Genomic DNA, 23,266 nt, shown 5'->3' with positions numbered 1-23,266 from the left:
GAGGAGGAGGGGGGAGGAGAGGGGTGCTAATAGATAGTGTCTCCCTCAGCATCCACTTATTTCCTCCCCACACGCCTCATGGGGGGTGATAGAAGGGAGGGGAGAGAGAGGAGGGGTGAGGAGAAAGGGGATGGGGGCAGAGGAAGGGGGGGTGAGGAAGGAGGAAGAGGGGTGAGGAAGGAGGAAGGGAGGAGGGGGGAGAGGAAGGGTGAGGCGGAGGAAGGAAGGAAGGAAGGCAGGTAAGGAAAGAGGAGGTGCGAACTGGAGAAAGGGATTGAAGTAAGGAGGAATGAAGGAGGGAATGAAGGAGGTTGGGGCAGAAGGATTATGGGTGATGGAGAGAGAGAGAGAGAGAGAGAGAGAGAGAGAGAGAGAGAGAGAGAGATCATGAAGACATTATACTCGAGTCTTATCAACCGTATAGGCATGATACAATTTCACCGCCATTATCATCATCAAACACCAATTATATTATCAAACCTCAATATATTATGGTTCTTTATCACGACTATTGCAATTTCCATGTTTTTATCTTTTCTTATCAGTCATGCAAACTCTTTATTATAATGTATCATCATCCACGCCATTGTTTACATCATATTGTCACGGGTTTTTGTTTCTCATATATCATCTTTACATTGACTAAAGGTACAGCAGGGTCTTGTCTTGACCTTTGACGTGACCTTAAGGTTTGAAGGCAAGGACTCAACCCGTTAAACAGGTAGAGAGGGTGATTATAAACAGACAGACAGACGGACAGTTGTTTAAATAGACAGACAGACAGACAGACAAACAGACAGACAGACAGACATATATTCGACAACTCAACCACCAAAATAATTATAAATAACATGATTACTTAAGTGTGTTATAAACTGGTCACTAGACACACACACACACACAGAGGTGGAGGGAGGTGACGTGAGGAGGTGACGTGAGGAGGTGACGTGAGGAGGAAATATGACGAGGGAGGAGAGGGAGAGAGAAGAGCACGAGGGAGGAGAGGGAGAGAACCTTGAACACCCTGAGCACGCTTCTCCTCCCACCCCAGCAAGACAAGCAGTCACCTGGAATTACCTGCCTGGTGGGGGTGAGGGAGGAGGATGAACAGGGAGGGGATGTGGAGGAGGAGGGAGGGAGGGAGGTAGGGGATGTGGAGAAGGAGGAGGAGCATGAGGGAAGAGTGGGAGGAAGAGAAGGGGTAGAGGGAGGAAGTAGGGGCGAGGAGAAGAAGGATACGAGCATGAGGGGGGGGGATGAGGAGGAGAAGGAAAGGATGGAGGTGGAAGAGGAGGCGAAGGTGGAGGGGGAAGAGGAGGAGGAGGGGGCGACACACCATGGGCTATTGTACTGCAACATTCTCTCTTTCCCTTCAGCTCATAACTGTTGCCTGAAGGAGGTGTGGAATTTCCCGTGTAATTTTGTCGATGCTTCCTGTACTAACACCAGCCCCTGGGGTACAGCGAGCGAGGACGGTGTTGTGGCCTTTATGGTTGTGTTTATTACAGCACTTGTAGCGGACACCAGTGATAGTGGAGCTCCCGAAGTGGCCTACAACACGGCCATCTCCAACCACAACACTGTAATTACGTCAGCAACCTGTAACTAAAACTGACGAAACTTGTTGGACATTTGGGATAAGTGGATTTTTTTTTTTAACATATGAAGGTGAGAGAGATTTTGTTTGTGCTTGATATAAAATCAACTAACAATTAAACCTCATTAAACCAGAATTCCATTAGGTTAGATTACATAGGATAAATCTGGTTAGACCGGTAAGGTGGGGAGGTTCACAAATAATAATTATAATAATCAGTGACGTAATCTGCCACACCGCCGTCATCACTCCCTTGGTGTTCTTATCTGACACGCGAGCCGCCAGCCCTGGGATGCCCTCTGGCGCCAACATGTATAGCGGTACTGGAGCCCATTGTCACTGTTGATGGTAATGGCTTTATTGCGGTAGATTGACGGGGGTGTGAAGTACCCTGCATAATTTGTTCGAAGGAGACGTTTGAGTTCCTGTGGGGAAAGTTGAGGGCCTTCCCTTCACCCTTTTAAAATGTTTTATATTCAATTGACTGGGAAGATTGTCAATGTACTTGGGCAGAATGTTACTGAAATTCAGGAACTTTAAAGTTTTATTTACCAGACGTCTAAAAACATCTTCGACAAACACGGTCTCGCTCACAACTTTACGGAAACACACACACACACACACACACACACACACACACACACACACACACACACACACACACACACACAAAGGTATTACTTCATGGTGTTCTTAATATATTGATGACTCGACCGTGAGGGAGGTGAAGAATTTCCTGTAAGTTTTGTCGACACTACACTAGCAACACCTCCTGACGTGGCTGACGGTGTAAACGGCGAGGAGCATCTACCAAGGCAGGAGAGGGGAGGGGGGGGGGGGTTAAGAGAGGGATGTTGAAAAGAGGTGTTGTGCTGGAGATGATAACACTAGGAGACACTACCTGGAGACACTACCTGGAGACACTACCTGGAGACACTACCTGGAGGGAGAAAGTACTCTTAACTGTTGCTGTTTTATACTGAGAGGACAAAAGAATAACTCACAATTTTACTTCTATCATTCCGTCCTTCTCTCCTTTACTCCCTCCTTCCTATCTCCTTTCTTCCCTCCTGCCCTTGCCATCCTCCTTCTCTCCTCCCTCTTTCTCCCCCTCGCCATCCTACCTCCCCTCCCCACCTCTCACCATCCGACCTTTCTCCTTCCCACCTACCTATCCACCCTCCCTCCCACCTTGTATCCCACAGCCCTCTTTCTCCATCTCACCATCCCACTTCCCTCCCACTCTTCCCTCCCACCCTTCCCTCCCACCCTTCCCTCCCACCCTTCCCTCCCACCCTTCCCTCCCACCTCCTCCTCCCTCCTCCCTCTCCTTCCTCCTCACCCCCCCACTGAGGAAGGCGTTGAGGTAAAAAGGAAAATTAAACACAAGATGAAATTCAAAATATCTTAAACTTTCAACTAAGATTTAAGTAACAAAAAGGTAACATAAAAGTAACATTAAGGTAGTTTAAAGGTAACATTAAGGTAACATTTAGGTAACATTTAGGTAACAATAAGAGGCTTTGGAGGTTTTGTGTTTCTTGGGTGTTAAACTGTGTCTTATTGTAAGTTAAATGCACCACCTTAGAAGATGTGTACGTGTGTGTGTGTGTGTGTGTGTGTGTGTGTGTGTGTGTGTGTGTGTGTGTGTGTGTGTGTGTGTGTGTGTACGTGTGTGTGTGTTTATAATAATCTTTACACACATACAAAACCCGGATCTTATATTTTGGAAACAGTTCATCATCAATTTAAATCTATAATGTGTAAATATTAAGACGTGGTAGAGTTAGGTGGTATTGTTTCCACTATACCAACACGCAAACAGACGATCAGTGAAGAACTCAACAGCAGAAGAGCCGACAGGAGCATAACATACACTCAGAAGGAGAGACTCATTATTACCATACAGATTACTACCGGTTCCTGCACACCGCCTTTCTTCTCCTCTTCCTCATCCTCCTCTTTATCTTCCTTCTTGTCATTCATTACCTCCCTCCTTCCTTCCTTCTTCCTTCCTACTTCTCTAACTTCTTTCTTGCCATTCATTACCTCCCTCCCGCCTTCCTTCCTTCCTTCCTTCATTCTTACTCGTTGTTATTTCTTACCCTTCCTTCCTTCATTTTTACTCGTTTTCCTCCTTTTCATTTCTTATCCTTCCTTCCTCCCTTCCTTCTTACTCATTTTCCTCAGCCCTTGACCTTCATTACCTCCCTCCCTTCTTCCTTTCTTCCTTCCTCGCTTTCATTTTCCCTTTGTGTTCACCCTTTTTCTGTCTTCATTATTCACTTCCCTTTTCTACATTATTCTCTCTCTCTCTCTCTCTCTCTCTCTCTCTCTCTCTCTCTCTCTCCCAAAACAACTGCAAATTATCGCCTCACTTCTTGTCAACAACTTCCGCTTAACATAGTATAAAAACCACAATTGAGCCCACACACAATAGCTCTCTCCTTCCTGTCGCCCATATGAATAGTTTAAACAACACTTTACGGTATAGTCATAAAATATCTGGTGTCTTGAAATATGCTTTTTGTGGGTATATTTAACGTATATTCTCTCTCGGGAGACATTGGTATATATTTTGTGTCGTTTTTCCTTTGTGTATATTTTGTATGCTGTGCGTAAGCTTTCTGTGTGTGTGTGTGTGTGTGTGTGTGTGTGTGTGTGTGTGTGTACTGTATTTTTGGTTTATTGTATGTGTATTTCTAGTCTTGTGGTGTGTATTATTTTTTCATTTCGTCTTTATTTATTTTTTACTTTTTGGAGAATTTGCTGTTATTCATAGTTTTTTTAGTCTTCAATTGTTCTATTAAAAAATGAGATTAGTTCTATTTCTTTCTTTTCTTTCTTAAATTTTGATGAAGAATTCAATATTTCTTGAGGACTTTTTTTTAATGGATCCATACACAGGTGAAGAACGTTGTGCCCAGCATCCAGTAGTTACCAGTCTCAGAAAGGTCATCTCCATCACGGGCTTACTGCATGATTGCTGGGAAAGGTGTAGGAGGGAGGATAGTTGTTCTGGAGCGTGTAGGGGGGAGTGGGAGGGAGGATAGTTGTTCTGGAGCGTGTAGGGGGGAGTGGGAGGGAGGATAGTTGTTCTGGAGTGTGTAGGAGTGAGTGGGAGGGAGGATAGTTGTTCTGGAGTGTGTAGGAGGGAGTGGGAGGGAGGAAAGTTGTTCTGGAGCGTGTAGGAGGAAGGAAAGGAGTGAGGTTGTCCCAGCAGGGTGGAGTGTTCCTGAGTCAATATTACCCAACGCCAAGGTACAGATAAACACACTACCTCGCCTCAGCAGTTTCTTTTGTATCCATCTCTATTAAACACTGTAACAGAGACATACCCGCCCTCACCATCTTATTCATACCTCGTCTTCCTCCTACCCCCCTTCTTCTTCTTCTTCTTCTTCTTCTTCTTCTTCTTCTTCTTCTCATCTGACCTAGAGTAACGCACCGTGGTCGTATTAATAACCTTCTCTTACATGATTACGTCTTGGGTCCATTACTGTGGCTGAAGAGGTGTCTTACCAAGCTTTCTTCTCTCTCTTTTCTCTTTTATTGGCGGTGATGATGTTGATAATAATAATATGCCCACTCCTCCGACCACTTCCGTCCTGCCCATTCTCCCGCTTACTACTCCTCATGCCCACTCCCCTGCCACTCCCCTTCCTACTCCTCATGCCCATTTCCCTCCTACCCACCCTCCCACCCACTTCCCCTACCCACATCCGCCCAGTGTCGGCACGCCATCCACCCATATGTAACATCAGGCTTGGGTACCCCTGACGGGCCAACCAATTTGGTGATGATTGCTTAATTATTCACCACAACGGCCTACCACATCACCAACCAGCCTGTCCAGTGTGGCAGCCGGGAGAGAGGGGGTGGGGGGTGAGGGGCGAGGGGGAAGTGATACTAAGGGGAGAGAGAGAGAGAGAGAGAGAGAGAGAGAGAGAGAGAGAGAGAGAGATATCTGTATTAAAGCTAAAATTATAATAATAATAATAATAATAATAATAATAATAATAATAACAACAACACTACTTCTACTACTACTCCTACTACTACTACTACTACTACTACTACTACTACTACTACTACTACTACTACTACTACTAATAATAATAATAATAATAATAATAATAATAATAATAATAATAATAATAACACCATGCGTGGAAAAAAAATTAACACGCAATATCACTTATAAATTAATATTGAAAAACGAGGATGAGAGAAAATTGATAATATAAAATAATGGAAGAGAATATAGGGAGATATAATAAAGTATGATATATAATGGTGATGAAGGAGGTGAGGGAGAGGAGGAATGGGGGAGAGAGAAGCGAGGGAGAGATAAATAAGGAGAGGAGAAAGTGATAGTAATGAGGGGGGAAGGTTATACAAGGAGAGAGAGAGAGAGAGAGAGAGAGAGAGAGAGAGAGAGAGAGAGAGAGAGAGAGAGATAAACAGGCAGACAAAAAATGTGGTGACAAATAGACAGACAGACAGACATAGATAGATAGATAGATAGATAGATAGATAGATAGATAGATAGATAGATAGATAGATAGATAGATAGATAGATTGATAGATAAACACCAATATTTTCTATGCACTCGCCATCAACTCGACTCATCAGCGACCATTAATGACGAGTGAGTTGAAATTGAAAATCGATGTAAACAAACCATCCATCGGTGACGTGTTCGCTCCAGCTCTGTCGTGGTGTAGTAATTTCCCCGACCCCAAAGGCTTCATAATAATGGTTCAAACACACGCCATCCACCACCACCACCACTACCACCACCACTACCACTACCACCACTACTACTACCACCACCACTACCACTACTACTACCACCACCACCACTACCACCACCACCACTACCACCACCACCACCACTACTACCACCACCACCACCACTACCACTACCACCACTACTACCACCCACTATCACTACCACTCTTTCTACTACTACCTACCACCACCGCTACCGCTACTACCACCACCACACCACCACTACTACCACCACCACACTACCACTACCACCACTACTACTACCACCACCACCACTACCACTACCACTACTACCACTACCACCGCCACCGCTGCCGCTACCACCACCACCACTACCACCACTACTACCACCACCGCCACCGCTACTACTACTACTACTACTAGTACTACTTTGCATAAATCAGTATTTTTTTTCGTGTTGTTGGTCTTAATTTTTCTTTGTTTCTTTCTTTCCTTCTTTCTTTCTTTCTTTCTTTCTTTTCTTGTTGTTCTGTTTATTAATATTTTTATTTATCTTTGTTTGTTTGTTTATTTTTCTTTCTTCCTCTTGTTGTTATTATTATCTTTGTTGTTGTTGTTGTTGTTGTTGTTGTGTTTTTAGGGCTGGGCCAAATGAATAACTGAACCCGTCAATGAACCGAACCCTTTAAATTTTCGTATTGGTTTAGGTTAGGATTAGGTTAGGTTAGGTTAGAGGTAGGGGTAGGTTAGGTTAAGGTAGGGATGAGTTTGGTTAGGTTAGGTTAGAGGTAGAGGTAGGGTTAGGTTAGGTTAGGGATGAGTTTGGTTAGGTTAGGTTAGAAGTAGGTTAGGTTAGGGTAGGGATGAGTTTGGTTAGGTTAGGTTAGAGGTAGGGGTAGGTTAGGATAGGTTAGGTTAATTTTTGTTAAGCAGTGAGTCTGGGAATTAATCTCTCTCTCTCTCTCTCTCTCTCTCTCTCTCTCTCTCTCTCTCTCTCTCTCTCTCTCTCTCTCTCTCTCTCTCTCTCTCTCTCTCTCTCTCTCTCTCTCTCTCTCTCTCTCTCTCTCTCTCTTCCTATTCTCAAGCCCAAAACACCCATCCTCTTCACTCTCACTGCTTTACGACCAAGGCTGCGTGTTAGTGTGTAATAATGAGTAGGAGCTGAGGTATGGTGGAAAAAAAAAGTTACCTTTGGTGTGTCGTGACGGAGGGAAGGATTTCAAGTGGAAAAAAAAAATGATGGAATATTTTTTTTAGTAAGTAGTAATAAGGTTCTTGAGTTTGTGTGGTGTGAAAGAATTTTTTTAGTGTTAATTAGGAAGGTATAAGGTTCAGGATGGAGTTGTATTTGAAGTGTTTAGTGGAATATTAGAGAGAGAGAAAAAAGATATTCTGTTGTTGTTGTTATTATTTATTTATTTTTTTGTAGTTATTATTTTTTTTTATCATTGCTGTTGTTGCTTTTTACTGTTATTATTATTATTGTTGTTGTTATTACTGTTGTTATTGTTGCTTTTATTTTGTTGTTCTTATTGTTGTTGCGATTTTGATTATTATTATTATTGTTATTATTATTATTATTATTGTTATTATTATTATTATCATTATTATTATTATTGTTATTATTATTATTATTATTGTTATTATTATTATTATTATTATTTGACGATAAGCAGTCGCCTCCTTAGTGAAAGGAGTCGAGTTTGATACTACATACACACACACACACACACACACACACACACACACACACACACACACACACACACACAATGTCAGTATCTTAATAAATTGACAACAAACTTACGGTAAGATAAGCTAGTGAGAACTTCTTTGAGGAGTCTGGAAAAAACTGTGTCAAAAAAAAAAGAAGTCGAAGGAAAATGAAAACTCGGCTTAAGTTGTGGTATAAGTTAAGGACACTCATGTTTACTTCGTTAGTTTTTGCTTATCTTTCGTAACTTAATATTTTTTCGTTCATTTTTTTTTACCGACTTTTCAAAGAATTCTTAACAATTTTGTTTATGGTAAGTTTGTTGTCATTTTATTAATAAGATGATGGAACTCTTCTGAAGTCTTACCTCTCTTGCAAAAACATCTATCTATCTATCTATCTATCTATCTATCTATCTATCTATCTATCTATCTGTGTCTGTCTGTCTGTCTGTCTAATTATCATACACAGACATTCACTAGTTCGAGTATTTTGGGATAAAATAATAAGCGTAATAGCCTCTTATGCCCTGATTCACCAGAGGTTAGAGGTCATATGGCCTCCCAAGTTCTAATGGGCCCCCAAGTTCTAATGGGCCCTCAAGTACTAATGGGCCCCAACCTAATATAGCTTTTAGGGATGGAACATATTAGGACCGGTCCCCCCCCAATCCCAGTAGTTAGGGTAAGTAACGTTTAGACTCACTTTAGACTCGTTTAGAGGCTATTACCACTGGCTCATTTAACCTGTGAGCCGCACGAGACAGCCTCCCGCCGGCCACCTACCTGACCGTAATTACAGGTAGTACTTAATGATGAAAATAACACCTGTAGCCCCCAGGGAGGTAATTATCCTGGTGTATAATGTGTGTGTTCGATGATGCTCTAAAGTTAACATATTAGGGTCTTCATTGATGGTGTGTGTGTGTGTGTGTGTGTGTGTGTGTGTGTGTGTGTGTGTATGTGGCTGTGTGTACGTGTGTGTGTGTGTGTGTGTGGGGTTCACTCGTGGCTGACCCGACCTCTCGACCACAGGTAATCGCTCACTTCCTTCCCTCACCTGTAATAAGAAACTAGACAATATATGATGAACAGGTGAGGCGATGATGTTCCACTCCTCAGGGCGGCCCCACCACCCTCCTCACTGGGTCTGTCTCTACCTGGTGACGTAGTTTTTTTTTTTTTACTATAACGAAACCTAACCTAACCTAACCTAACCCCAAAAGGACCTAAATCCCATTGGTTAAGTGAGATTAGCTTTGGTTAGGTTAGGTTAGGTCCTGTAAGCACTGAGTTTATTTGTTTTTACGGAATGAATATGGAAAAAAATATCCTTTTTCTCTTACTCAGGTGTAAAACAAGGTGTATGAACTAATTAACTACATCTTACCTGTATAATGTCTTCTGATTCTATAAAACACAAATTAAATGAAAAGAGACAAGGATGACTTAAAAATAAATATATTAGTTGGTAAAAAATAAAGGATTTTTTTTCTCCTTCACATAACACTAAAGTGAATATATCGGTTTCCAATATTGGTGAGTACAGACACACCTTCAACCTCTGCCCCCCCCACCCCACCCCCCCACCCCACCCCAGCGCTTCCTCAGGCTTCAGCTGTCAGAGGCGATGTTGGTTTTATATACACGACACCAAGGTTTGATCCTCTCTCTCTCTCCTCTCTCTCTCTCTCTCTCTCTCTCATCATAAAATTTCAAAGCTCCCATCTTCTCCTTTTTCCTTCATCCTCCTTCCCTTCTCCCTCCCTCCACGCATTACCTTCTTCCCTTTCCTCCCTTCAGCCCCCCTCCCATCCGCCCCTCCCTCCCCCTTCCTCCCGTCTTACCTCCCTCCACGCACTACCTTTTCTCCCCTCTACCATTACCTTCCATCCGTCTCTTCCCCCTCTTACCTTCCTCTCTCTCTTCCCTCCTCTCCGCCCTTCCCTCTTCCCTTCTTCCCTTTCCCTCCCCTCCCCTCCTCCCTCCTTCCCCGCCTTCTCCACCCCTTATCTCTTCCCTCATCCCTCCCTCCCCTCCCTCCTTACCTCTCCTCCACCCCTTATCTCTTCCCTCATCCCTCCCTCCCCCACCACCTCCCTCACCCTTACGACCTAACGAGCAGTTTACGCATGACGCGGAGGTCTGGTTATTACACGCTAATTATGCAACAGTGGCTGTTAGTCGCGGCTGTCAGTCACACGTCGCCTCGGGGGAGGGGGGAGGGAGGCGGTGAGAGGGAGAGGAGGAAGGAGGGGGTTAGGGTATAGGAGAGGAGGAGGAAGTTAGAGGGTAAAGGGGAGGAGAGGGAAGGGCAAGAAAGGGGTAGATAAGGGGAAGGGTGGAGAACAGAATAAAAATAAAGGAAAGAGGACAGTGTAAGAGAAAGAAGAGGAAGGGGGAAGATTAAAGAGCAGGGGATGATGAGGGTAAATTGAGGAACAAGAGAGAAAAGGAAATAAGGTGTGTGTGTGGGTTTAGTGTTTTAAAGTGTGATAATGGGTTAGTGAGGGCGTGACGGGGGATGAGGGACGGAGAGAGAGAAGGAAGGAGGGAGGGAGAGAGAGGGAGGGAAGGAGGAAGAATTATTTAATTTTTCTTGATAATTCTATTGAGAGTTTTTACCGCTTTAATCTGTTTCGTTCTTAAATTGTTTGTTTTTATAATTTTCATATTTTATTTTATTTTTTTATATTTATTAACGTGAGAGAAAGAAGATACAAATTATTATATGATGATAACAAGATCGAGAATAGGATTAGTAACACTATCAAATGGTATTACTACTATTATCACCACTACTACTACTGTCACCACCACTACTACTTCTCCAACATCTAGTATCACTACCACTATCATCATCATCACTATCACACCACCACTACCACACCACCACCATCACCACTACTACCACACCACCAATATTACCACCCTCACCACCATCACTATCACCACCACCGCTACCACTATCACCACTACCACCACCACCACACTACCACCACACCACTATCCACATTATCGTCCACCTATATCCGACTCGTATCTCACACTAACGGGTACCCGCCTTGCAGCCAGCCACACTACACAACATCAGCCTCTCTTCCCCACCAAAACCTGCTCAGATTGACGCAATTTCATATCTTTAATCGGCCGTGTATTATCCGGTTGTCGGTGTATTTTGCATAAACGGCCGTCGCTTGTCAAATAATTGTTACTCACCTGAGGACTATTGTGTGTGTGTGTGTGTGTGTGTTTGTCTGTGTGTGTGTGTGTCTGTGTGTGTGTGTGTGTGTGTGTGTGTGTGTGTGTGTGTGTGTGTGTGTGTGTGTGTGTGTAATAATAATAATAATAATAATAATAATTAACGGTTTATTGAAAAAGTTTGCAGCCCGAAGGCTGAAAATATACATTGGACATAAATGACTTATTACATACATTGGTGGTTTAACAAAAGCCTTAATTAGAGAAAGGTGAAGGAACATATACAGTGAACATACAGATTAATGTTTACACACGTAGATCATGTAAGCTGAGGTGTTGAACAGCAGACACGTAGTGTAGTAACTCCCTCACAAATGGCGTTATGAGGGGCATCACGTGGAGTACTGGTTCCCTCACAGGTGGTGTTATGAGGGGCTCCCTCACAGATGGTGTTACGAGGGGCTTGATGATGTAGTAGTTCCCTCACAGATGGTGTATGAGGGGCCTGATGATGTAGTAATTCCCTCACAGATGGTGTTGAGGGGCCTGATGTGGTGTAGTATTTCCCTCACAGATGGTGTTATGAGGGGCCTGATGTGGTGTAGTAATTCCCTCACAGATGGTGTTATGAGGGGCCTGATGTGGTGTAGTAATTCCCTCACAGATGGTGTTATGAGGGGCCTGATGTGGTGTAGTAATTCCCTCACAGATGGTGTATGAGGGGCCTGATGTGGTGTAGTAAATCCCTCACAGATGGTGTTATGAGGGGCATCACATGGCGTAGTACTTCCCTCACAGATGGTGTTATGAGGGGCATCTCACAGATGGTGTATGGGGGCCTCATGTGGTGTAGTAATTCCCTCACAGATGGTGTTATGAGGGCATCACTGGTGTAGTAATTCCTACAGATGGTGTTATGAGGGCCTGATGTGAGACTAATAGTAATTCCCTCACAGATGGTGTATGAGGGCTGATGTGGTATGTTCCTCACAGATGGGTTTATGAGGGGCATCATGTGGTGTAGTAATTCCCTCAGTGATGGTATGAGGCATCACGTGGTGTAGTAATTCCTCTACAGATGGATGCGAGGGCATCAGTGGTGTAGTAATTCCCTCACAGATGGTGTGAGAGACTTCACATGATTCTGTAGCAACTCATTCATTACGTGGTGTCGTGCATCATGGGAGACCACGTGATCTGTTGTCACAGGACTTCACTCAAGTGGGTGAGGTGTGGTCCCAGGCCTCCCTATCGTGGAGTCTCAGGGGAATTATCACTGGGTACCTCGGCCTCACTGTGTGAAGGTTAGCTTGGCTCAGACTCAACTGCCGAGTTGTTTTTCACTGACTTAAGCACTGTTCACCACTATTCAACACTGGTTCCATTCCTTTCCCAAATGAAATAGTAACTTCTGGCGAGAACTTGTTATTCCGGTGGGAGGAGGTTCAGGGAGGAGTTGGTATGGGCCAACATAACAGTTGACGTGGCTGCTGCTGAGCAGATGCGTCTGTGTGTGTGTGTGTGTGTGTGTGTGTGTGTGTGTGTGTGTGTGTGTCTGTGTGTGTGTGTCTGTGTGTGTGTGTGTGTGTGTGTGTGTGTCTGCTTTATAAAATCCCACTTTTCACCTGACTTTATTTCTCGTTGGTGTTACACATATAAACACACCTTTAATTACCTTTGATATGTATATTTTTTCCTTTGTCATCTTGGCTCCTGTAAATAGTACTTAATTTGCGTACCTTATGTAACACTGGTGTCCATCAGTTTCCTCTGTGATGACCAACCGCGTCTCCTCCTCCTCCCCCGTGCAGGTGCTGTACAATATGGCTATCTGGATGAACGAGACAGAGGTGGTTGGATCGCCGTCTCCGCTGGCCATGCCATCAGTCAACGTGTCGCTGACGGGCACCGTGCCCACAGCGCCCGCCACCTTCAGGCTGGACTTGCCCTGCACGGGTCTGGCCAGCGCCGAGGTGGACGTTATCTTCAACATCAACGTGACGTCACCCAGACCTCGACAGCCTCCCACCGTCCTGTACTTCAAGCGTCGCAAGATCTGTTTTGAAGGTAAACCATCATACAGAACTTGTTACACCAGCAGTCAGTCGCCGGCCTTTTATTCTGCCCGTGTATATTTCAGTCAGAACTAATGTATATACAGTATTTGTATTAATTGATATAAGAAATAGTTACATGAATCCTTTAGAGAGCAAAGTAGCCCTTAGGGATTTATTCTACCTAACTCCCTAAATGGTTAAAGAATGAATAACACATGAGTGATCTCCCCTTACCTGTGCACTAGGTCAGTCAGCTGAGATGTACGCGCCACACCTGGGCCCGCTGGGTGAGAGAGGGGACGCCCTGCCTGTTGTGTACTACGTGGTGCCGGCCCTGGCGGGACTCACCCTCGTCGTCACCATCATCATCATCGTCGCCTACATCAGGAGGAGGAGGCTCAAGAGGGACAGAGACCCCAGGATCCTCGGGTAGGTCGACACTCTCACAACACAGTAAACATCTCTGGTCTTAGGTTAGGTTTAGTTAGGTTAAGTTAGGTTAATTTAATTTAGGTTAGCTTAGATGAGGTTAAGTTTCGTTAGTTTAGGTTGGGTTACGTTAGGTTAGGCTGAGTTAGGATGAGTTAATTTTAGCTTACAACACCGGGAAAGTTTAATCTGTGTTAAGTTCATAACTGCGGCGGAGTTTACCGTTTGGAATGTAAACACAAATAACCAAGTGAGCTGAATAAACACGGCAGAGGAACCATTAGTGAGCCACACCATCACTTACTCTATATCTAGCGGCTAGTTTATTGTGCACCCTACCTTACATTTTGGCCCAGAACAAGTACTAAATTATCTCTTTATCTGGCAGCATTAACGACCTGGGAGTGAAGGCTCGACCCATGACCAACTCGACGCTACTGAGGGCCGCCACACCTAACAACAACACCTACACCTTACCATCCTCCGTCACCATCAACTCCTACGCCTCTCTTCGGAAGCTTACTACCCCCATCACACCCCTCACGCCTCTGACTCCCGCCCACGCCCACAACCATGTATCCACAACGGCCTCCCTCACACCCTGTAGCAGAGAGAGCGGCAGCAGGGAGGTGTGTGATTTAAGCAGAGACAGCGGCAGCAGAGACACATGCCAGTCGTCAAGTTCACTCAGTCGCTCGGAGGTGATTGTCGACCCCTCGGCCGCTGAGCTCCAAGAAAGGTTTAGGCAAATGGAGGTGAGGTGTTTTGTCTCTCACAGGAAAGTCTCGGAGTTTTAAGAAGACTCAGAAGTTATTATAAGATTTATGGTGGCTTTGTGGCTCTGTCCCCCTTCCGCCTCCCCTTCTCCCCCTCCTCTCTCTCTCCCCTCCCCCTCCTCTCCCCCCCCTCTCCCCACCCTCTCCCCTCCCTCCTCCTTCCTCCCTCCCTGGCACTCTTAACTTTACGAAGAGATTACAATATGAAACGAGAATAATTACCTAAACAAATTAGCAAAAGAATACAATTTCATTTAGATTTTTTTACCTCTTGAAGTTACACATTACTTATAAGGAATCCAACTCTTGCCTCAGGGTTAAAATTAAGTCGATCTGTCTTGTTAAAATTCTCTCGTTTCTCTCCCTGGCCATCATTTGTAAACTTCATGACATTTATGAGATAGTCAGGGAGGAGATATTTTCACAGGGAGTTCATGAAAGCTGTATAGGGCAAAGTTTTCAAGATTTCTCCCCCAAAATAAAAAAAATCCCCAACTTTCAAATGTAAACTTTTTGCATCACGAGACTTGGTGGTGGGAAGGATTCTATCATCCGCTGTTGCATTTCCTTAGCATTATTATGATGATTTAATTCCCTAAGGACGAAGGTTTTGGCTCTTGAAGACGATGGTTAAGTCCTCATTTATCTCACTTCCCTTCTACATCATCATAACATCCCACTCAACCTTCACTACTTCATACCTCATCTCCTTCACCACCTACTTCTGCGTCTTCGGCAGGTGGAGCGTCAGCGGGTGCGTCTTACCGCCGTAGCTCACGAGGGCTCCTTCGGGCGGGTGTTCCGTGGATGGATCCAGCGTGACCGGCCGGAACAAGACCAACAGGTGCTTATCAAGACGGTGACGGAGGGCGCCCCACACGATGAAGTGGTCGCCCTCTACCGGGAAGGAACTCACCTCTTCAATCTCTATCACAGGAATGTCCTCACCATGGTCGGCATATCCTTCGCTGATAACTCCTCACCGTTCCTCATCTACCCCTTCCATGGGTACCACAATCTTAAACAGTGAGTATTTGGGGAACACTTTAGTAGTAGTGGTGATGGTAGTAGTTGAAGTAGTAATAGTCGCAGATATTAATTATGAGGCAATAGTCACTGGGCATAGATCTGCGGCTTAACTAACTCAGCTATGGAGGCCACATTAATAAAAAAGCAGTAGTAGTAGTCCTAATTCGATAGGGGAAGAAGGGGATAATCCTAGTTCTAACTTGGGGCCTATTAGGACTGGGGCCCATGTGACCTGCAGTAATAGTAGAGAAAGTGGTAGAAGGACTACCAACAGTAGTATTAAAAAACAAGTGACTAGCGAGTATTTAATTACTGTGTTTATTAATGTAATGTCTTTCTCTCGTAACAAACTGGTAATTTAATCGTCTGGTGCATAATTAACCCACAAAACTGACCCGAAAAAATTATTTACTGTAAATTTACGTAAAACTTATATCACTGAAAATAAGCCCCTCCCACCTCAAAAATTATATATATATATGAAAAATTACAAACAAGAATACCAGTATTTTGAAACAATATTAAATAACACTAGAAAAATAAAGTCTAGCATTTTATAGTTATATAACGATAAGGAAGATGGCATTAAACAATGGTAATGTAATTTAACCTAATGTTACCTAGCTCAATTTAACCTAATCTAACCAAGCTCAACTTAACCTAACCTAATCTAGCCTAACCTTGCAACCTAACCTAACAAACCTAATCTTGCAACCAAACCTAACCTTCCATCTTCACCTAAATTAACTTAACCTAACCTTACTTAATCTAACACACAACCTACAGGCTAAAGACGCATCACAAACTCATGTCCTTACTCGGGTTGGTTCCTCCCTTCGCCAGGTACCTGCAAGAACACCGAGGCGGGCACCTGAGGGCGGCAGAGTTGGTGGAACTGGCGGTACAGGCAGCCCACGGTCTCTCCTTCCTCCACACCGCTAACGTCCTGCACGGTGACCTCGCTGCCAGGAACTGTGTGTGAGTAAACTGATGGTCTTGTGTTATGTTGGTCCTTACTGTTGTTTCTTCTTCTTCATGACATATTCCTATAATTTACTCAAAACAATAATCTAATTTATCCCAGACTCTAATTATACCCCTAAAACCCTATAAATGTTGTATAATATGCCCCGTAATATAGAATTAATCGACAAACCCTAGTTATTTACCTCTCAACCCTTCATTGAACTATTTTCTTTTCTTTACCTAATTTGATCCAGGATTCTGTAAATTAACCACAAAATACAACGTAATAATAATGAGATAGGGTCATTAAGTGTTAATTCCCCAAATCGTAAGTAAATTTTATATTCCTCTAAATTATTATGTTCTGGTCTTATTCCCTCCTCTCTCCTCCCGACAGGGTGAGCGAGAAGCTGCAGCTACGCATTACGGACGCAGCGCTTTCCCGAGACCTCTTCCCGACAGATTATGAGTCTGTCGGAGCCGAGTTGGCCAGACCCATCAAGTGGTTGTCTTACGAGGCGATCACCGACAGAGTTGTGTCCACCGCCAGTGACGTGGTGAGTCTAGTGGGTCAGAGAGGAGGGTCTGGTAACATTGTGAGTGTGGGAAGAGAGTCTGGTAACATTGTGAGTGTGAGAAGAGGGTCTGGTAACATTGTGAGTGTGAGAAGAGGGTCTGGTAACATTGTGAGTGTGGGAAGAGGGTCTGGTAACATTGTGAGTGTGGGAAGAGGGTTTGGTAACATTGTGAGTGTGGGAAGAGGGTCTGGTAAGAGTGTTCAGAGAGTGAGGGTTTGATGACAATATGTAGCAGGGAGGCCCAATAAGTCAAGTCTGGCTTCGGTACTTGTGGTCAGGGTTGGGACATTACCAGAAGGTGATGAAGTGACACGAACACTATTTTCTGGGGAGGAAAAACAGAGTAGCATCTCTTGTTGTAAGTCAAGGAGGATTATGTATCACCGGGTAAATAATACATACACACATACGTAACACACACACATACGTAACACACACACATACGTAACACACACACACATACGACACTACCATCCACTTCCCTTGTAGTACTTAACTTCACTACCATTTCTCCTTCTTGCAGTGGTCCTACGGCGTCCTCCTGTGGGAGTTAACGACCTTAGCGCAGCAGCCCTACGTGGAGGTGGCGGCGTGTGAGATGGGGGAGTACTTGAGGGACGGCTACAGACTGGCTCAGCCCTTGAATTGCCCCGACGACCTGTATAAAGTGATGGCGTTCTGCTGGGCCATCCATCCTCACGACCGACCACACGCTAAGCTTATCCTTGACTACCTCGCCGCCTTCCATCAACAGCTCAACAGTTTTATCTGATACATGGAGGCCGGTGGTGGTGGTGGAGGAGGAGGAGGTGCGTCAGCTAACTCCACTGGTGCTAAGAAGTCCAAGACGAAGAAGAAGGATGCGAAGAATGAAGATGGGAAGAAGAGGGATGGAAAAGGTGAAGAAGGCAAGAAGAGAGAAGGAAGGAATGAAGATGGGAAGAAGAAGAGTAAAGATAATATTCTGGAAGTTAAGAAGAGAGAGAAGTAAAACGGACCATGGTTGTGTTTATATGTGACGCAGCTGATAGGTAAAGAAAGGTGGAATTAAAAGAATCAGGAAAAACTCAAGTTCGTAATACAGTATAACACAGACGTGATATCCATATTTATGGGATTGAAACCTTTAAACAGAAAAAAAATACACGATCCCATTCACAGTGTTGAAACAAGTCATTAATGTCGTGTCATGCTAATTATTGACAAGTTCTTCAGGTGTTCTTACAGGTATACGTAAAAAACCAGATATGCACGTAGAAAAAATGGAAATTGAATTGTGATAAATTTTAAAAGTCAAGAAAGGGCAAAGAACAGACTTAAAGTGAAAAAGTGCAATTGTTATGAAACTTAAAGAACCTGAATCAAGACATCAGTTGGACAGTAAGTTTAGCGATACAGAATAAGAGAAACCAGGATAAATAGATTTACTCTCTAACTGTATAGAAAATTCGTCAAAAATCCCCCCCAACAAACACTGTATAACAAAATGCTCAAACTCTTTAAATTCTCTGACTAATGGCCAAAAAACAGTAAAATTCACACCATAACGAAACGGAACACAAGGCTGGTAGAAAACGTCATGCTCTCACTCCCCCGGGAACCCACAGCACCAGCCAGCCAAGAGGACGTTCAGCTCAGAGGCAGCGACAGCGGTACTTGGTGTCTCCCGTTACCATCACCTGTAAATTTCAACCACTTAAATTATTGATAATATTTTAATTAAATGATAGGATCTCGTGTTTTGCATTAGTTTTTTTTAATATAAAAGTCAATATTAATGAAAAAATTACAAACTCTGATACTAAGTTCCTAATTTTTTTTGTATGTGTACTGCAAAAGTTTATTGGAATATTTTGTTTAATCGACGAGGAAATACCAAGACAGGCAGCCGCCCGTTTATATCACATACAAACAATGGTGACGTCAGGTGAACAACAATACTAAGACTTACTTTTATATTTGTGTTGTTGGGGAATAACTTGGTGTTGATTTAAGAATGAATTTACACGAAAACTTTTACATATAAGATAAATGTTACTTTTTTTTTTAATAGGAGTAGAATTTATCAGTGGTGGGCAGAAGGGAAGATTACTTTTTGATATATACACAGAAAATATTACTAAGAACTCTCAAACTTTAACTCGGAAATATATGTCAATGATTCCGGAATAAAATTAAGTATAAAAAAAAATTGACAAAATAGTTTTGAAAAGTCCTCTCTTTTTAAACCTTCCAGCGAGAGCATTGCCACTCAACCATGTGTGTTCATAGTCATAATTTTGTATTTTCACGTACACTTAGAAATGTAATATTAGACGTACACTACATACATACATACATAACAGGTTGTGTACTTCACCATTATTACATCTCTCGAAACTGTTCACTAGTCATTTAGCTTTTGTATGTTGTAAGTTCTGGTCACATTTGTACAGTGCAGCTTCTTGGCTAACACTTCCCCCTCCCATATCGTGTCCCTCGTGCCCTCCTCCTCTTTCTGCTATTTAACACAGAGAAAGAGTGAAAAACAGCGACCCTCTATCCCTTGACGGTAGTGCAGTTAAGGTTTATTCTCGTCACTAAACAGCTCGGGGTGACAGACCTCTTAGCTATGGTAGAAGGAACAATGTCGCTATTTTTCCCTCACCGTTAATGTTCTTTTGATGTGTTAAAGACAAGCTTCCTAGGGTTGATAAGTGAGTTTTTGTATTCTCCTTCCTGTGTGTTGCAGGATATTGTTGTGATATTTCTGGTACGATGTTTGTATCCTACGTTAGGAACAAACTGGTGCAAAGGCCCATGTATATACTAGAATTATTATTATTATTATTATTATAGTCATTATTTTTATTTTTATTATTATTGTCATTATTATTATTATTATTATTATTATTCGTGAAACTTGATTGGATTATTAATTTTTATTTGCAGTGGTGTCTTTTTTTTTTTAGTTGATGTTCGTTGTGAATAAACTTGTAACTCAATATTTTGATATTACAAACATACATACACTCAACATTTAGCATCTAGTTAACCCTCTAATACCAACACTGCCGCTGGTATTATTATCATATGTTGATGTAAATGGTGTTCAATATATTTTTGTTTATAATTATTTTTAAATGTTACAATACTAAAAAAAAAAATATTGCATCAGTCACCCCTAAAATGAAACTACCATGGGGGAAATGTACTTCTTTTATGTACTAAAGGAAGTAATGTTATCTTGAACCTAACCAAACTAGTCCAGTACACCATTATGTTATCTGTGGTTAGGTCAGGGTAGCTATATCAAACCAAAGATGAAGTACAGTATACGTCTTTTTGTCCAATCCAACATAAATTTTGTCCAATCCAACATAAATTTTGTCCAATCCAACATAAATTTTGTAAGACTGATCTGGATCGTCCGGTAAGCATGTTGTCTCACAGGTACAAACAACAATAATGTACACAGGTAAATCCACCTCTCGGTACCAAGATTCGAACCCTGGGCCTGACTAACAACCTTGAGGGCCCAGAGCGGCGTATAATGGAAAGGGTGTTTGCTCCTGTATGTGTATATATATATGTGTATTATTGTACATTGATTGTATATAATTATATTTGTATAGTTTATGTGAGTCAGAGAAGAATAAAATGATGCTACACTTATGTTGTACTTCCTTCCCTTGTATGGTTCAATATTCCCTTAAGACTATGGTTGTTACTGCGGTTAGGTTAAGTTAGGTTAGCTTAGGTTAGGTTAGCTTAGGTTAGGTTAGCTTAGGTTAGCTTAGAATTAGGATAAAAGTAAAGGTAGTAACGAGAGAAAATACTAATGATCGAATTCGTAAAATCTATCCTGAACACCACAGAATATCACACAACACCACAGCACCACACAACACAATACACAGCACCATACAGCACCACACAACACTACACAGCACCATACAACACTACACAGCACCACACAACACCACACAGCACCATACAGCACCACACAACAACACGCAACACCACAGCACCACACAACACAATACACAGCACCATACACACTCACACATCATCATACAGCACCACACAAGAACACACAACACCACAGCACCACACAACACAATACACAGCACCATACAGCACCACACAACACTACACAGCACCATACAGCACCACACAAGAACACACAACACCACCGCACCACACAACACCACACAACATTACACAACACAACAAAGCACCATACAGCACCACACACCACTACACAGCACCATACAACACCACACAGCACCATACATACAGCACCATACAACAACACACAATACAACACCACACAGCACCACACAGCACCACACAACACTACACAGCACCATACAGCACTACACAGCACCACAACACGCAACACCAAAGCACAACACAACACTACACAACACAACACAACACAACACTACACAGCTCCACACAACACTACACAGCACCACACATCACCACACAACACCACACAACACCACACATCACCACACAACCCACATTGTAAAGTGGAAATTAAATGTTGCTTTTGACAGCTCCTCCCACTTTTAAACGTAAACAAACAGACGCAAACAACCTTAACTATCCTTAATGGTTGTTACATTGGCATCTGTCTTGTGTAAATAGCCGTTGGCAGGCAGAGAGAGGTCAGTACTTGGGATAACTTGTGACAGTGCACATCACGGCTCTCTTGCTCTTCCTTCACCCGGGGATTAATCAGCTCTCGTTCCCTCAAGACGGATTATTAACTTGGTGTTGTTGTGGTCTTAATGGAAGGAATACTTGCACTGCTGTACACATTACTGGATACGAAGGTAATTACTTTATGAGTTTATAAATTGTTAACCGGAGTATTGTGAGTTTTTAAATATGTCTGCCAGGTTACGAAAATAATATCAAAATTGTTGAAGGAAAAATCATTAGTAATTTAGGGCGTTTTTGTAAGCCGTTTTAAGATGCACGGAATAGCGAACACGTTAGCCTTCCCGGACTTTCATTAAAAAATACGACATTTGTACCGCGTCTTGGAGATAACTATTGTACAACACAGTCTTCAGAAAACTCTAAAATTAGAACTGTTATTTGGACACAATACGGAAAGAAATAGTGAAGAAAATATAAAGAAAAATGTGGAAAGAAAGACAAAAAGGAAAAAAAAAGTCAATCAGTCAACAATATCTCTGGCTTGATCCATTTTTTATACAGGAAAGGTGTGCTCCACTACGTACTGTATGTTCTCTCGTCTCGCGGCTACAGTGTGTCGTTTATAGGCGTCTGCATATAATATACACGTAATACAACGAATTAGTTTCAAGGATAACTCGGCTAAACTGTCCCTTCAACCTCTTCTTTGTCGAGACAAGTTTAAATCCATTCACTGGTAGGGGTTGTGTTAAAAAAAAATAGAGTCGATCAGCTGAGTGTAGATTAAGTTAAACATTAAGGTGTTTTAAATCATCAGGTGAAATAAGCTGGGGTGTCTAATCTTCATGTGATCTGTTTATTGTACTCGGTCAAAATTCAATTACGTTAGATGTGTTTAAAGACAGGCAAATTTATATAGGATTATTCTCACTAATAATTATACGAAAAAAAAAGTGTTGTGAATTATGGTAGTTGTCCTGCAGCTTTGTGTGGCTAAACTTTGTTGTTATAATGAAGGATCTTGACCTGACGAACCCCAGCCGGGCTTTTGTATACCTTATCCCCCTTGTTTTTTTTTATTCAGTTCTTTGTTCATAAAATACAGCCATTGTTTACAAGACCGTCTTCAGCCAGAGATGAGTTAAAAACATGGTGTGTAAATCCTGTACTGTATCGTCGAGACAGAATTTTTACCCATAAATTTTAATAACAAATTTTCATTTTGTTTACTTAAAATTTTCTCACACATTATGAAATATATGTTAAGTTTATATAATTATTTTGAACTAGACAAAATGTGTTAAAAATAATGTTAAAAGAGTGATGTGATTAGCACTCTGGTACCACCTTAACAACCCTACCGTAACGAGTCCAAAACACGTGCTTAACATGTCCCCTGGCAGAGAATACACAGACAGGTCCACAGGTCAAAGGCAGACTCACCCTCCCTCTACGTGCCTCTCATAATTTACTGCCTACACTTATACAGACTCTCCATGTACTTATTGTGA

General features: G+C 42.6%; 1 protein-coding gene across 1 annotated transcript in view; it reads left to right on the top strand.

The window, feature by feature from the left end:
* Positions 1-20,756, top strand: part of LOC121864099 (tyrosine-protein kinase Dnt-like) — a 201,377-nt gene extending 180,621 nt beyond the window's left edge. Inside the window, exons 5-11 of the mRNA XM_042363003.1 lie at positions 13,079-13,334; positions 13,570-13,753; positions 14,142-14,508; positions 15,269-15,555; positions 16,402-16,536; positions 16,922-17,081; positions 17,626-20,756. Coding sequence (XP_042218937.1) covers positions 13,079-13,334; positions 13,570-13,753; positions 14,142-14,508; positions 15,269-15,555; positions 16,402-16,536; positions 16,922-17,081; positions 17,626-17,874 — 1,638 coding nt within the window. The 3' untranslated portion in view covers positions 17,875-20,756. The remainder of the gene's footprint in view (positions 1-13,078; positions 13,335-13,569; positions 13,754-14,141; positions 14,509-15,268; positions 15,556-16,401; positions 16,537-16,921; positions 17,082-17,625) is intronic.
* The last annotated feature ends 2,510 nt before the right edge of the window (positions 20,757-23,266 follow it).

Source organism: Homarus americanus, unplaced genomic scaffold (genome assembly GCF_018991925.1).
Source record: "Homarus americanus isolate GMGI-L3 unplaced genomic scaffold, GMGI_Hamer_2.0 scaffold15216, whole genome shotgun sequence".
In the NCBI taxonomy this organism is placed as follows: domain Eukaryota; kingdom Metazoa; phylum Arthropoda; class Malacostraca; order Decapoda; family Nephropidae; genus Homarus; species Homarus americanus.
This window is presented reverse-complemented; position numbering and strand designations above follow the sequence as displayed.